We start from the raw sequence: 13,585 nt of genomic DNA on the forward strand, positions 1-13,585 counted from the left end.
AGAAGGAGCATCCCTCATGGCCGGAGTGGAGCTTCCCTTCTGTTTGCTTTAGAATAAACAGGAACAAAAGGAAGGACAAGGAGAACTGCCAGGGGAGGAGCAGGAAGGGCCAGGGGAAGTGGAAGTCTTGCTTGGCATGGGTGACACAGAGAGTGAGCGACATCCCAGGGCACTGCCAGGGCACCATCCTGCCCCAAACCACTGAGGGTGAAGGGAGCATTCAGCCCTGGAGTCAGCTATCCAGGGAACGGGTGTGAAGGGACCCCAAATCCCCCCCAGTGCCACCCCTGCCATGGCAGGGACCCCTCCCACTGTCCCAGCTGCCCAGGGCCAATGTCCAGCCTGGCCTTGGGCACTGCCAGGGATGCAGGGGCAGCCACAGCTGCTCTGGGCACCTGTGCCAGGGCTGCCCACCCTGGCAGGAACAATTCCTTCCTGGTATCTAAACCTGCCCTCTTTCAGCCTGTTCCTCCAAAATCAGTGAAAAGCCCCAAGCTGCAGGCACGGGAAAGGGAATCCCCTCTCCACACAGCAGGGCCTCTGTGGATCCTGGAGACAGATCTGGGGATGCTCTGACACCAGCATCGGCTCCTTTGAGCTCAGCACAGCTGGGCACAGCTGCCTTTGCAGGGCAGAGCAGAGCTGCTCTGCAAGGACCATCTTCAGTGCAGCAGGGCCAGTCCAAAAGGTAGGACTCTGTACATAAGAGATGGGGACAAAAATATCGACTGGCAGGATTTATTTGTTGTTCTAAGTGGTTTAAGCAGGCATGTAATAATAATAAAAATAGAAACCATCACGCTCACTCATAGAAATTGCCTCATGTTTTGTCTTTGAGGCATAAGCTTAGCAGAAGGTTAAAGAGAATCAACAGTGGATTTTTGTAGACTAAAGCAAAAAATTTGCGTCCCAACCCTACCATGTCCAAAGTGATTTGGGGGGTGTTTGTATTTCTGCAATAGCAGCTTTTCTTGCGCTGTTAATTGCTCATTAAACACCATCCATTCAGTCTTTAGCTGCCTCTGCCTCAGCAGGGAAAGCTGAGGCTTAGCCCTGCCCAGGCTGAGCCTCATGGTTTCAGCAGTGACAAATAATGTGTGTGTTGTAAATTGAATAACTTGAGTGTTCACAAGCTCCACGTTGGCCTTACCTCTAGAGACACTTATTTAAGAGAGGGAGTAGGAGGACAAAACAAGCGAGGAACAATATGCTCTCATCTTCCTCTTGTTCCTCTGATTTACATCTCCGGCATCAGAGCAGCCTGTAATGCTTAATGGAGATAATTAAATATCATTTGGAGACAAGATAGCTCTTTTTAGTGGGAGCAGCTCGTGCTGCAGCTCGGAGCTGGCAGCAGTAATTCACAGGGAGCTGCACAGGAGAGGCAGGGGAGGCTCAGCAGACTCTCCTGGGTGGCAGGAAGGGAAAGCAAAGGAAATCAATTCCTTTAGCCAAGGTGCTTAAACGTGATTAGAGCTGAAGAAAGTCTTGTGAAAACTGGTATTAGGGAGTAGTTAAGATTTATTCTGGTGCCTTAATTGGAGGACCAAGGAAGTCAAGTGATTTGATTCTCCAGAAGTTGAGAATCAATGTTGTTTTAGCAGGTTTTATTGACTGGAAGATGAACTCTGATACTGACTGCAGATAAGGAAGGGACGTCAGGCCTGCAGATGTCCCTGGTGGTGCAGAAGGGACGAGCCCTGTCTGGGCTGGGTCTGATGGGACTGAGCCAGCCTTTCCTGGGGCACAGCCCAGCCTGGGCTGCCCGTGTGTCCCCTGGGGCTCGGGGGTCCTGGGCTTGGGAGGTGATGCCCAAAACAGCAGCGACCAGGTCAGGTCCCACAACAGCATGGTCTGGGTCAGGTCCCAAAGATTCAGGTCCCAAAACAGTATGGACAAGGTCAGGTGCCTAAGAAGCGGCTGGGCTTATCTCAGCTGGGCTGGGCTGGGCTCGGAGCAGAACCCAGCTCACTGCTCTCTGTCCAGGCCAGGCCCAGCCCAGCCCAGCTTGGAGCAGAACCCCAGCTCAATGCTCATTGTTCTAGCTCAGCTCGGAGCAGAACCCAGCTCACTGCTCTCTGTCCAGGCCGGGCCCAGCCCAGCCCAGCTTGGAGCAGAACCCCAGCTCAATGCTCATTGTTCCAGCTCAGCTAGAGCAGAACCCAGCTCGGTGCTCTCTGTCCCCTCACTGGCAGCAGGTTCCGTTTGTCCCCAGCCCCCAATCCTGTTTGTTCTCAGGCTCCTGGAGGCTCCTGGGGCTGCAGCTGTGCAGTGCAATAGAGCACCAAATGACTCTGGGGAGGTTTCACAGCGCTCAAGGCACCAATGGCCAGGCTCTGCTATTTTATCCTGTTCAGACCCATTAATCAGTTACAGATCCGCATTCGTGTCTGCAGCTCCTCTGTCAGGCCAGGGATGAGTTAAACACGTGAGCTGGTTTGGGTGTAAACTCAGGCTTTTCTCCCCAGATTGCTCAGTGTGAGCACCCCAAATGCTCTGAAGGATTCGCAGGGAATTGTGGTGGTGTCTGGGGGTCTGACTGAGTGTGGGAGGGAATTTTGGAGTTAACTTGGAGCTGGGGATGGAGTGGGAGCTGCAGTGGCATTGTGCAGGATGGGATGGGATCACCTCTCAGGTTTGGATATAGCTGCAATTGTCACGGCAGCGCTGGTCTGAGATGCGGGTTTGCTTTATTCCTGCAATAAAAGGCAGCGTTAGATAATTAAGAGAGAAGCGCTTCCCTGATGCTCCGGGCTGATGCACGCGGGTGCCTCCCGAAGATCCGGGGGAACGGCTGGAGTTTGGCAGCTCCTGAAACGCCAGACTTTGGTAATTAAATCTCATTGAAATGAGCACCTAAATGATGTTGTATTCGGTGGGATTACCCATCGCCAGTTTGGCATGACAATAACGCCCGTGTGCGTGTCACAGCCCCAGGACCGCGCGGAGCCGGGGAAGCAGTGATGATGATGATGATGATGATGATGCACCGGGCAGTTGCCATGGCAACGCTGTTCTAATTGTGACACATAGCAGCAACAAGAATCGGCTGGCTCCAGTCACGGAGTTAATTAAATGCAAACTGGCACGGCTCTGGGGGAATGCTGGGCAGGAGGAGGAGGAGGAGGAGGAGGAACGCCTCCGGTGCGGGGACAGTCCCAGCCCCTGCCCTGCTCGGGGCTCTCCTGCCCGGAGCTCTGCCGTGGGAGGAGCGGTGAGGAGGGGTCGGGGCAGCCCCTGGGGCTGGCACGGAGCTGGGGAGAGGAGCACAGAGCCTCCAAAGGGCATTTTCAGCCAGGGAGATGCTGCTGGTGGCTGGCACAGCTTCAGGGGAGCTTTGGGGATCTTGGTTCTTGCAGGGGCAGCTGAGCAGCCCTGTGTGGGTCCTGCCCGTGTGGGGCTCCAGCTGCTGCCCACACCCCGGGTCTGACCATCCTTTTTATTGTTTTGATGTTTAAATTGCTGTTCTTTAGTGCAAGGAATTATTTTCCTTGTGCCGGGGTTTAAACTCCCACCGATGGCTGGTCAGGAGCAAAGGCTTTGCTGCCTTACCCAGGAATCTTCCATTCCTTCAGCAGCTCGACCACACTCGCTGCTCACTGTCACCTTTCAGACAATGAAATCATTTTCAGGGAATGGTTTGAGTTGGGAGGGGCATTAAATCCCGCCCCTGCCATGGCAGGGACACCAACCACTGTCCCGGGCTGCTCCAATGTCCCAGTGTCCAGCCTGGCCGTGGGCACTGCCGGGGTTCCAGGGGCAGCCACAGCTGCTCTGGGCATGCTAACAAATGAATGAATTAATTAATAACAAAAATAAATGAATTGCTGACTGCTCTGGTCCCCAGCACACTCCACAGTCCATACCCAGCACTGTGGGGCCTCAGGACATGTCCAGCCATAACGAGTTTTTTCTAAGTAGCCAAAGCAATTTGTAAATGCTCTGCTTTAACTAATAATTACATTAGCATTTCAAAAGTCACTGAAGAAATGGCTGGCTTCATATATGTATATTTGTCATGTTCTTTACTGCCAGTGCTCTGCTGCAAGGGCTTTAAAGAGCAGTAATAATGTGGGATTATCCTTTCCCTCTCCCCCTCCTGCACTGGCACTGCCTTGCACTTCAAATTCCCCTGAAGGTCTGCAAGCAGAATTAGATCTCGCTTTGTATGCAAATCCGTGGAGTGGATTCTCAGTGTGGGGCTGGGTCAGACCTCGGTGACACTGAAGGATTGCAGCTGGCTTGGGGCATTTGTGGCACTGGGGGAGCTGAGGTGACCCAGGCAGGGCTGGGCAGGGCCGTGGGCACCTCCTGGCACCGGGTGGGCAAGGAATGGTTCGTGGGGCTGGTCTGAGGTTCTGCACACTGGCTGGGCTGGGAGTACACTGGGAAGACTGGGCTGCCTCAGTACAAAGGGCAGTGGTGGGGGGACCCTCTCTGGATGTGGCACTCGGGGCTCTGGTCTGGGGCACAAGGGCTGATCTTGGGGGGCTTTGCCCAGCTCAGGGACTGTGTGACCAGCAGCCCCCAGGGCAGGGCTCATGGGGGCTCCTTCCCTCAGTCTGCTCGCAGGGAGCCATAAAGGAGGGACACAGGCTGTGCATGAAGTGCCTGCTCCCTGAAATGGGCACCCTGGAGTGCCCAAACCAAGAGGAGATTGGGTGGGTTTGGCAGAAACCGTGCCCAGCTGGTGCCAGCAGGGCCTGCCCAGGGCTGTGTGCATGGGCACCTCTCACTGCAGCCCCCAGGGCTGTGTGCATGGGCAGGGCTCACTGCACACACCCAGGGTCACCGCTCACATCCAGGGGCTGTGAGCGGCCAAGCTGTGGGGTCGCAGTGAACATCTGGCACCCAGCTGTGCAGGGGAACAAAACTTTTGCAGGGGAACAAGTTTTGTTCTCCTGGGAAGGCCAGAGGGTTTCAGGGATGGGGAATGTTTGGGCTGAGATTTTATGAGCCTGGTGTGTGGGTCATGGAGCATGTTCAGTGGCTGAAGCAAGTGGAGGCAAAGGGAATTTATTAACTGGAGTGTCTCAGGAAAAGAGCAGCTTGATCTCAGGGAAAGGCTTCCAAGTGGGCCAGACTGGCTGGATATAAACCAAGCATTTATGTGGCTGGGTCAGGGCAGGCAGAGTTGGAGTGGAAGGACAGAAAAAGGTGTTGGAGCTTGCTCTGTGAGATGAACCTCCTGTGGAATCTCTGCTCTCGTTAGGGCAGGGCCTGGGCTGGAGCAGCTGGGTGTTCATCCTGGCAGGAGTGCAGCTGGATGGCTCAGGAGAACCTGAGAGGGATGGGCACTGGGTTACAGCTCAGTTACAGCCAGTCAGGGCAGGAGGAGCCCTGTGCTGGGGCTGCCTTGCACTGCTGGCCTGGTCAGCCCCTCTTCTGAGGCTGGCTTGAGGCTTCACTTGCTCCTTTTGCTTTATTTTCTCAGTATTAGCTTGCTGTGTGTGACTGGGGGACTCTTAGCGGTGCTGTTGTATTTATTCTGGATTATGGGTTTAATTTTGCAAGGCTTGAGCACCTGAGGTGAGAGGGCTGCTGGCTGCCCTGGCGTGTAGCTGTGTGATGTACTGGGCAGTGGAACAGAACTGCAGCCCCGGGCTGGTACAGAGCCCGAGGGGGAGAGGAGCACCCGGGCACCCGTGCCCGTCCTGCCAGGCTGTGAGTGATGCTGGCAGTGCTCTGCAGTGCTGGCACGGCAGGGCTGCACTCACAGCTCCCATTGCCATGGCAACCTGGCCACATCAGGGGCTGCTGTGCCTGAGCCTGGGCTGGCCCTGAGCCCCCTGAGCCCCCTGATCCTGGGCCGGCCCTGAGCCCCCTGTGCCAGCCCAGCCCTGAGCCCCCTGAGCCCCCTGATCCTGGGCTGGCCCTGAGCCCCCTGAGCCTGGGCCGGCCCTGAGCCCCCTGTGCCAGCCCAGCCCTGAGCCCCCTGTGCCAGCCCAGCCCTGAGCCCCCTGTGCCTGCCCAGCCCTGAGCCTCCTGAGCCCCCTGATCCTGGGCCGGCCCTGAGCCCCCTGAGCCCCCTGATCCTGGGCCGGCCCTGAGCCCCCTGAGCCCCCTGTGCCTGCCTGGCCCTGAGCCCCCTGAGCCTCCCCAGCCCAGATCCCACCTGCCCACACCCTGGGGCTGCAGGAGCTCCTGCTGCTGCCTCCCATTCTGCTGCTCCTCACGGGAGGAGCGCCTGTGCTCCAGATGCTCCCTGCCCTGCCTTCCTCCTGCAGCTCCCTCAGGGCTCCGTGCAGAGGGAGGCAGAGCAGGGTCTGATCCCTGCTGGGCATCCCTGCAGCTCCCAGGAGTCATCCATCCCTGGAGCTTAGAGGAGCCATGGATCCCTGCAGTTTACAGGAACCATGGATCCCTGCAGCTTGCAGGAGCTGTGCATCCATCCCTGCAGCTTGCAGGAGCTTTGCCTGGAGTTCACTGTGCAGCTGTTTGGTAAAGCAGGGGTGTGTGTTTTTAGGGGGAGGCTGCCTGGGCTCCATCCCTAAAGGCGATATTTGATCCTGGGATGTTTCTGGGCCCAGCCAGGACTCTCTGCTGTGCTGCATGGCCGTGAGCAATCTCATGGAATGCTCCAGAACCTTCCACAGCTCCTCTATGAAACTGGGCATGGGGGTTTGGCATCTGCGGATATTGGTGACTGCAGGGTTGGAGAAGCCTGGTGTGGTGGGGACATCGTGTGTTCCTGGGGACACTGTGTGCCTTTGGGGACATTGTGTCCCCCTGGTGACACTGTGTGTCCCTTGGGGACATTGTGTGCCCTTTGGGCACATTGGGTGTCCCTGGGGACATTGTGTGCTCCTGGGGACATTGTGTGTCCTTTGTGATGTTATGTGCCTTCTTGGTGACATTGTGTGCCCCTAGGGACATTGTGTGTCCCTGGGGGCATCATGTGTCCTTGGTGATGTTGTGTGCCCCAGCCCTGTGCAGTGCCCACCACCCTGCAGAGACACAGCCCTGGGGTCTGACGTTATTTCCCTCAAAATCTCGAGCTCAGGGTTGTAGGGTTGGGTTTTTTCTCCTTTTACATTGAATTATTCAATAGCTGAAGTGAGTAAAATTAAAGATTTCTAGACTGGTGACGTTTGGAATGTAAGAAGGATAGCAAAATCTGTTTCATTTGAACTCTAATCTCTGGTCATGTATAAAATGAATAAAATGCAATAAGTGTGGAGAAATATGATTTACAACAGCAGCCAGAGTCTGGCTCTGAATGCCCAAAAATGCCAAGATTGTGTGTCAGTCAATTTAGCAGTGCAGTGGCGAGGGGAGCAATGAAATGAAGGCTTGCTCTTTTTGCTCTTTTTTCCTTTCCTTTTTTTTTTTAATTTTTTGTTTTTTGGAAGAAGTGACAGATGAAGAATTATTTCTAGCTCAAAAAAGCCAAGTGCTCAGCCCGTGAGAGAGGGAAAAGCCATTATTGTAATAATAGAAGTGGAGGATGTGCATTACTCCTGCTGCACTTTGTGTTTGTCTCCTTTAGTGATGTGTAACTTATTTTAGAGCTATGATCACAAATAGGAATGCCAAGCAAGAGACGTTAGACAGTTCTGAGGACTGATAATGGCATTTCTGGAGCTCTTCCCTCTGGCTGTGCCTGAAATCCAGCCAAGCCCTGGCTGGAGTCCCTGGGTGAGCCAGCAGGGGTGGGAGGTGTCAGGACCCTCCTGCAGGGGAGCAGCCCCTGGCTGGGTCCTTCATCCACTGCAGTGTGTCCATCCCTGGGGAAATGTGGGCAGCAGGGACGGGGCACCAGGAGAGGGGCTGTCCCTCTGCTGTCACCAACCAGGCCAGGGATCCCATCCCATTATCCCATCCCAACCCACTATCCCATCCAATTGTCCCCTTATACCATCCCATCCCATGGATCCCATCATCCCATCCCATCCCATCATCCCATCCCATCCCATGGATCCCATCATCCCATCCCATCCCATCATCCCATCCCATCCCATCCCATCCCATCCCATTATCCCATCCCATCCCATCCCATCCCATCATCCCATCATCCCATCCCATCCCATCCCATTATCCCATCCCATTATCCCATCCCATCATCCCATCCCATCCCATCCCATCCCATCCCATCCCATCCCATCCCATCCCATCATCCCATGCCATCCCATGGATCCCATCCTGTTATCCCATCCCTCAGTGGGATCCTCACCCCAGCAGGGCAGAGCTCAGTGCCAGGGCACAGAGCAGCAGCAGCAGCAGCAGGAGGGACCAGGGGGAGCAGAAGCTCTCCTGCCCAGGGCTGGGGGTGCACAGAGCTCACTGCAAACCCCCCTGCCCTTGCAGGGTCACTTCTCCTGCACATCCTTGACCCTTCTGTGCAAGGACACTGAATTCCAGGGAGGCACCAGCTCCAAACCCCTTCCATCCCCTGCTGGCCTGAGCCAGAGCTTTCCTTGGTGATGACTCCCAGGTGACCCCAGGCAGCTCCTGGGCCCCTTTGCTGTCTCTGAACCTGCCTCAGAAAGCCAAGGCAGCCCTTTCTGCAGCATTGGAGGAATGTGCTCAGCACTGTGTGTGACTCGTGGGGCTGCCTCTGACACTGCGTCAGTTCTCTCTCTGCCGTCAGATGCTGCCTGAAAGCAGCACTTGCTTGTTGCCATTGCTGCTCTGTCCAATTATCTGGCTAATTTAATTTCCTTCCAGATAAGCTGTTAGAGTTTCTCTTGCAGGCTGGAGGGACAAAATTCCTCCTCTCTGCATCTGCATCAGCACCCTCAGAGCAATTCAGCATTTGCTATTTTGAATTATCACACAAGTTATGGATATAACCCATAAACGTTTATTTTTGGTGCATGCAAATTTCTTGCATAAGGAGGTTCCTAATATAAGGGAACAAGCTGTATAAAATACTTAGCTGGAATAACTGAGATGTTTAAAATACAGACATTCACTCCAGCTCTCCTCCACACGTTTGTGTGAACCACAAGCTGGCACACTGGATGTGCTGGGTGCTCTGGGGACGTGGGAATGGATGGTGGCTCTGACAAGGTGACATCAGGAGCAGCAGGTTCAGCCTGCAGGCACTGGGAGTTGGGAATTTGTCCTGTTAGTCCTGCTCACTCCGTGCTGGCTGCCTCTGCATGTGGCCCTGCAGGGGAGCCTCTCTGGGACTGTGAGTGAGGATTCCTGTGGATGGCTGAGCCTCCTGCTGCCAGGAGCTGCTGGGACAGGATCCCTGCATCCCTGCATCCCTGCATCCCTGCATCCCTGCATCCCTGCTGCGGGTGCTGCCACAGGGGCTGGGACATGACTCTGCCCTCAGCAAGTTGGACTTTTAGGTGCATCTGTTGGGGGAATTCTCATTTTGTTGGCATAAATTGTTATTGGGAATGAGGAATTGTTCCCTGGCAGGGTGGGCAGCCCTGGCACAGGTGCCCAGAGCAGCTGTGGCTGCCCCTGGATCCCTGGCAGTGCCCAAGGCCAGGTTGGAGCAGCCTGGGGCAGCGGGAGGTGTCCCTGCCATGGCAGGGGTGGCACTGGGTCTCTTCCCCCAAACCACTCTGGGATTCTGGACATGCAGCCCATTCCCTGAGCCACCCCACAGGGGCTCTCTGTGCCTGCCTTGCTATTTCTGCTCTGATGGCTGTGATCAGCACAACTCCTGTGATTTCTGTGTAGATCAGATTTGTTTATAGACCTTGACACTTGCACAACTTCCTTCATGCAGAAAAGCCAGTCCTTTATTCACATGGCCAGTTCTTTATTCACATAGCCAGTTCTTTACTCACATGGCCAGTTCCTTATTCACGTAGCTCATTCTTACAGGAAATATCAGAAGGCACTGTATTAAACCTATCTGGTTAACAATACACTGAAACTCACTGAGGGTCAGTAAATGGCCTTTGTGCCTGCCCACCAAATCCTTCTATTTCTGGATGGTTTACATATTGTGTTCACTGATTGCCATGGGACAGATTCCTTGTTTTTTACAGGTGCAAATGGTTCTCTTACCAGAAGGGTTTGTGCTGTAGCTGCTTTCATTCTGGTTTGTGCTGTAGCTGCTTTCATTCTGTTTTAGTTGTGCTAGCTGCTTTCATTCTGGTTTGTGGTTCTAGCTGCTTTCATTCTGGTTTAGTTGTGCTAGCTGCTTTCATTCTGGTTTGTGGTTGTAGCTGCTTTCATTCTGGTTTGTGGTTCTAGCTGCTTTCATTCTGGTTTGTGCTGTAGCTGCTTTCATTCTGGTTTGTGATTCTAGCTGCTTTCATTCTGGTTTGTGCTGTAGCTGCTTTCATTCTGGTTTGTGCTGTAGCTGCTTTCATTCTGGCTGCTGGTTTGATAGAGCACCAGGGCCCAAACCACGTATTATAATGTCTCTCCCTGCATGCCCCAGGTGCTGGCACAGGCAGGTGGGTCTGGGGTCCCCAGGGAGGGCACAGGGCTCCTGCAGGAGGGGCAGGGCCCTCTCCCACCCCTTGCACCCCAAATCCCCCAGGGCACGTTTTGCACTCACGTCCTTTCACCTCCCATGGTTTTGCAAACACACGGCGCAGGGGAAGCTAATTTTAATTTTTATTAAAAAGTGTTTCTCATTCTTATATTTGCACAACATAATGTAGAGAATGAGACAGAATCTTCAGATGACCTGGAAAAGCCTTCTGGGAGATTTATAAACCGTCTACTTCAGCTGTAAGAACATTTGTTTTAATTCCCATATAAAAGTGAGATAAATTGGCTTGTAATAGCACGAGTCCAAAAATATCTCAAGTTACCACTTTATTTCCATATTGCAACATAACACAATTCAATGCATAATTAGAAAGCTGAATTAGGGAAGAGGAGCAGTTGCTCCTGATTAGACTGAAGGCAAAGCTTTAGCCTGCAAAAAGGGTTCTGACTCCTAAAGGGACTTTTCAAAGCTCTGCAGCTCTGAGTTAAGTTGTTCTATAAACTGGAGGCTCAGTTCTTCTGGCCCAGCCGCTGGAAATCTCTCCTGGGTTGGCAAAGACAGAGGCCTGATCCTGCAGGGCTCTGCTTCCCAGAGAAATCACAGTTCATGCAAAATTAGCCAGTGATGTATTTTGTTGTATAAAAATTGCCCGTTATTAGATGTGTGTATTCCAGACCAGTCCAATTTTCTCTCAAGGTTTGGAAGGCAATTTTTATGATTTGCATGAATAAAGCAAGAATCTGGAAAACATAAAAATCTAAAATTCAAATGGAAATCACTTATGTAAAAGCCGTGATAAAATCTAGGTGCTTTTGCATGTGAATGATGTCCTCGGGGTTGGGTTTTCTCCAGTGCCTGCTTCAAAGTCGCTGCATTTGCAATGCAGTGTGTGGAGTTAAGATTTGTCAGAAGTCAGAGTCTGGTGGAGAGAGATCTGGGTGAGGGTGACCCTTCAGAAGGGTTTGTCCCTCTGTCAGAGCAGATGTGGCTCCAAACCCTGCAGGGGAGTGGCCAGGGAGACCAACACCAGATTGCTTTAGAAAGCCTGGATTTCCTCTGGCAACGCTTCCAGTCATGGCATGGGACCCCAAATCCCACCCAGTGCCACCCCTGCCATGGCAGGGACACCAAATCCCACCCCGTGCCACCCTGCCATGGCAGGGACCCCTCCCACTGTCCCAGGGTGTCCCAATGTCCAGCCTGGCCTTGGGCACTGCCAGGGATCCAGGGGCAGCCCCAGCTGCTCTGGGCACCTGTGCCAGGGAACAATTCCCAGTCTCCCATCCATCCCTGCCCTCTGGCAGTGGGAGCCATTCCCTGTGCTGTCCCTCCATCCCAGGTAAATGTTCTCTCTCTCTCTGCACTTTCTTGTAGCTCCTCCAGGCCCTGCAAGGCCACAGCTCTGTCACCCCAGGGCCTTCTCCCCTCCAGGCTGGATAAGCTCCATCCCAGTTCTCATTCATGTCGAGTCTGAGTATCTCTCACTAAATCTGCATCTTAATTTCTTAATTTAATCTCAGGTTTGGGAGCTGCCAGGTTCAGCAGGCAGCTGTAAAAGGCACGCATGAGTTATTAGAGTCCCATTGTCAGTTAAATCTGATCCTTTGTACTTTAAGTCACCCATTTGCATTCATCTAAAATGCTTCCTGAGAATTTATCAGAAGAAGTGAAATAAGAAATGAAATAGTTTCACGTAAACTGCATTTTTATGTCTGACTGGTAAAACCACAAAGCAGAGATAAAACACATAAAACTGAGGCTCTGCATAATAAGCATATCTATTAGTTTCCCTTATCTTTAGGCTGCTCCCATTTGTCATGAGAAGCTTTGTGTGTCACTCATCCCTCCTTGTTCTACAAACGCTCTTTTCTGCCTCCCTTTTATCTCCCATCAGCGTCTGCAAGGTGGGAGCTCTGGAGGTGCTGCCAGAGACCCCTTTGATTAAATAATCATCTCACCTTCAACCCCTTCCCAGCAGGAGAAATCAAACCCAGCTCCTGAGCTGCTGCTGCTCAGGATGGAGGGGAAGGGTTGGACCCAAGGCTGAGGCAGCTCCAGTCAGTGCAGTTCCCCCCTGGGGCACAGCAGCTGCTGCAGGGTGCCCTAATTACATAAATCACAATTAAACTGTGGGACCTTGCTGTGGGAACTGTGCTAAGGCCCCTGGAAGTCTCGGGCACTGAGGCTGTTGGTGGATCAGGCAGAGCGTTTGTGTGGGACATCATGGTGGCTGCAGGGCAAAGGTCTCAGCTCCCTCATCTGCATTGCAGACTGGTTAAAAATCGGTGTAAAATGTGTGTGTGGGTGCGTGAACTGCTGCAGCCTGGCCAGGCCTGTGGTGTGTAACATGCAAAGTTGTTAAAAATTCCTTTACAACTGGTGTTTGTGTGTGAGGTGCTGCAGGCTGGCCAGGCCCTATGTGTAATGTGTGCAAATTTGTTAGAAATGACTTTACTGTGGTATTTATGCTTGAACTCCTGCAGGCTGGCCCAGCCCTATGTGTAACACATGCAGACTGGTTAAAAATTACTTTACTGTGGTATTTATGTTTGAACTGCTGCAGCCCACACCCATGGTGTGTAACTCATGCAGACAGGTTGAAATCCCTTTCCAGCAGGTACTTATTTGTGTGTGAAGTGCTGCAGCTCCCATCCTGGTGTGTAACACATGGAAACTGGTTCTAATCCCTTTCCAGCGGTTATTTATCTGTGTGTGAGGCACTGCAGCCCTGCCCTGGTGTGTAACAGCCAAACAGGTTACAATCCCTTGCCAGGGGTATTTATCTGTGTGTGAGCAGCCCCAGGCCGGTGACCCCGCGCGTAACCCGTGTCTGTTGTCCGCAGCTCTACATCCAAACCACCACGCTCACCATCTCCATGAACCTGAGCGCGTCGGTGGCGCTGGGGATGCTCTACATGCCCAAGGTTTACATCATCATCTTCCACCCCGAGCTGAACGTGCAGAAGCGCAAGCGCAGCTTCAAGGCGGTGGTGACGGCGGCCACCATGTCCTCGCGCCTGTCGCACAAGCCCAGCGACCGCCCCAACGGCGAGGCCAAGACGGAGCTCTGCGAGAACGTGGACCCCAACAGTGAGTACGGGGCTCTGCAGCGCTCCGGGGCTGCTCCTGCTTTGCTCCATCACGGTGTTTGCAGCTCTGGCCTGGTGGTGGAAC

At 53.4% G+C, this 13,585-nt stretch overlaps 1 protein-coding gene across 2 annotated transcripts in view; it reads left to right on the top strand.

The window, feature by feature from the left end:
- Positions 1-13,585, top strand: part of GRM7 (glutamate metabotropic receptor 7) — a 165,802-nt gene that overhangs the window by 132,662 nt on the left and 19,555 nt on the right. For both annotated transcript variants that reach the window (XM_058812844.1, XM_058812843.1), the window contains exon 9: positions 13,255-13,501. In XM_058812844.1, the coding sequence (XP_058668827.1) occupies positions 13,255-13,501 (247 nt within the window). The remainder of the gene's footprint in view (positions 1-13,254; positions 13,502-13,585) is intronic.

This window comes from Ammospiza caudacuta, chromosome 12, assembly GCF_027887145.1.
Source record: "Ammospiza caudacuta isolate bAmmCau1 chromosome 12, bAmmCau1.pri, whole genome shotgun sequence".
Lineage (NCBI taxonomy): Eukaryota > Metazoa > Chordata > Aves > Passeriformes > Passerellidae > Ammospiza > Ammospiza caudacuta.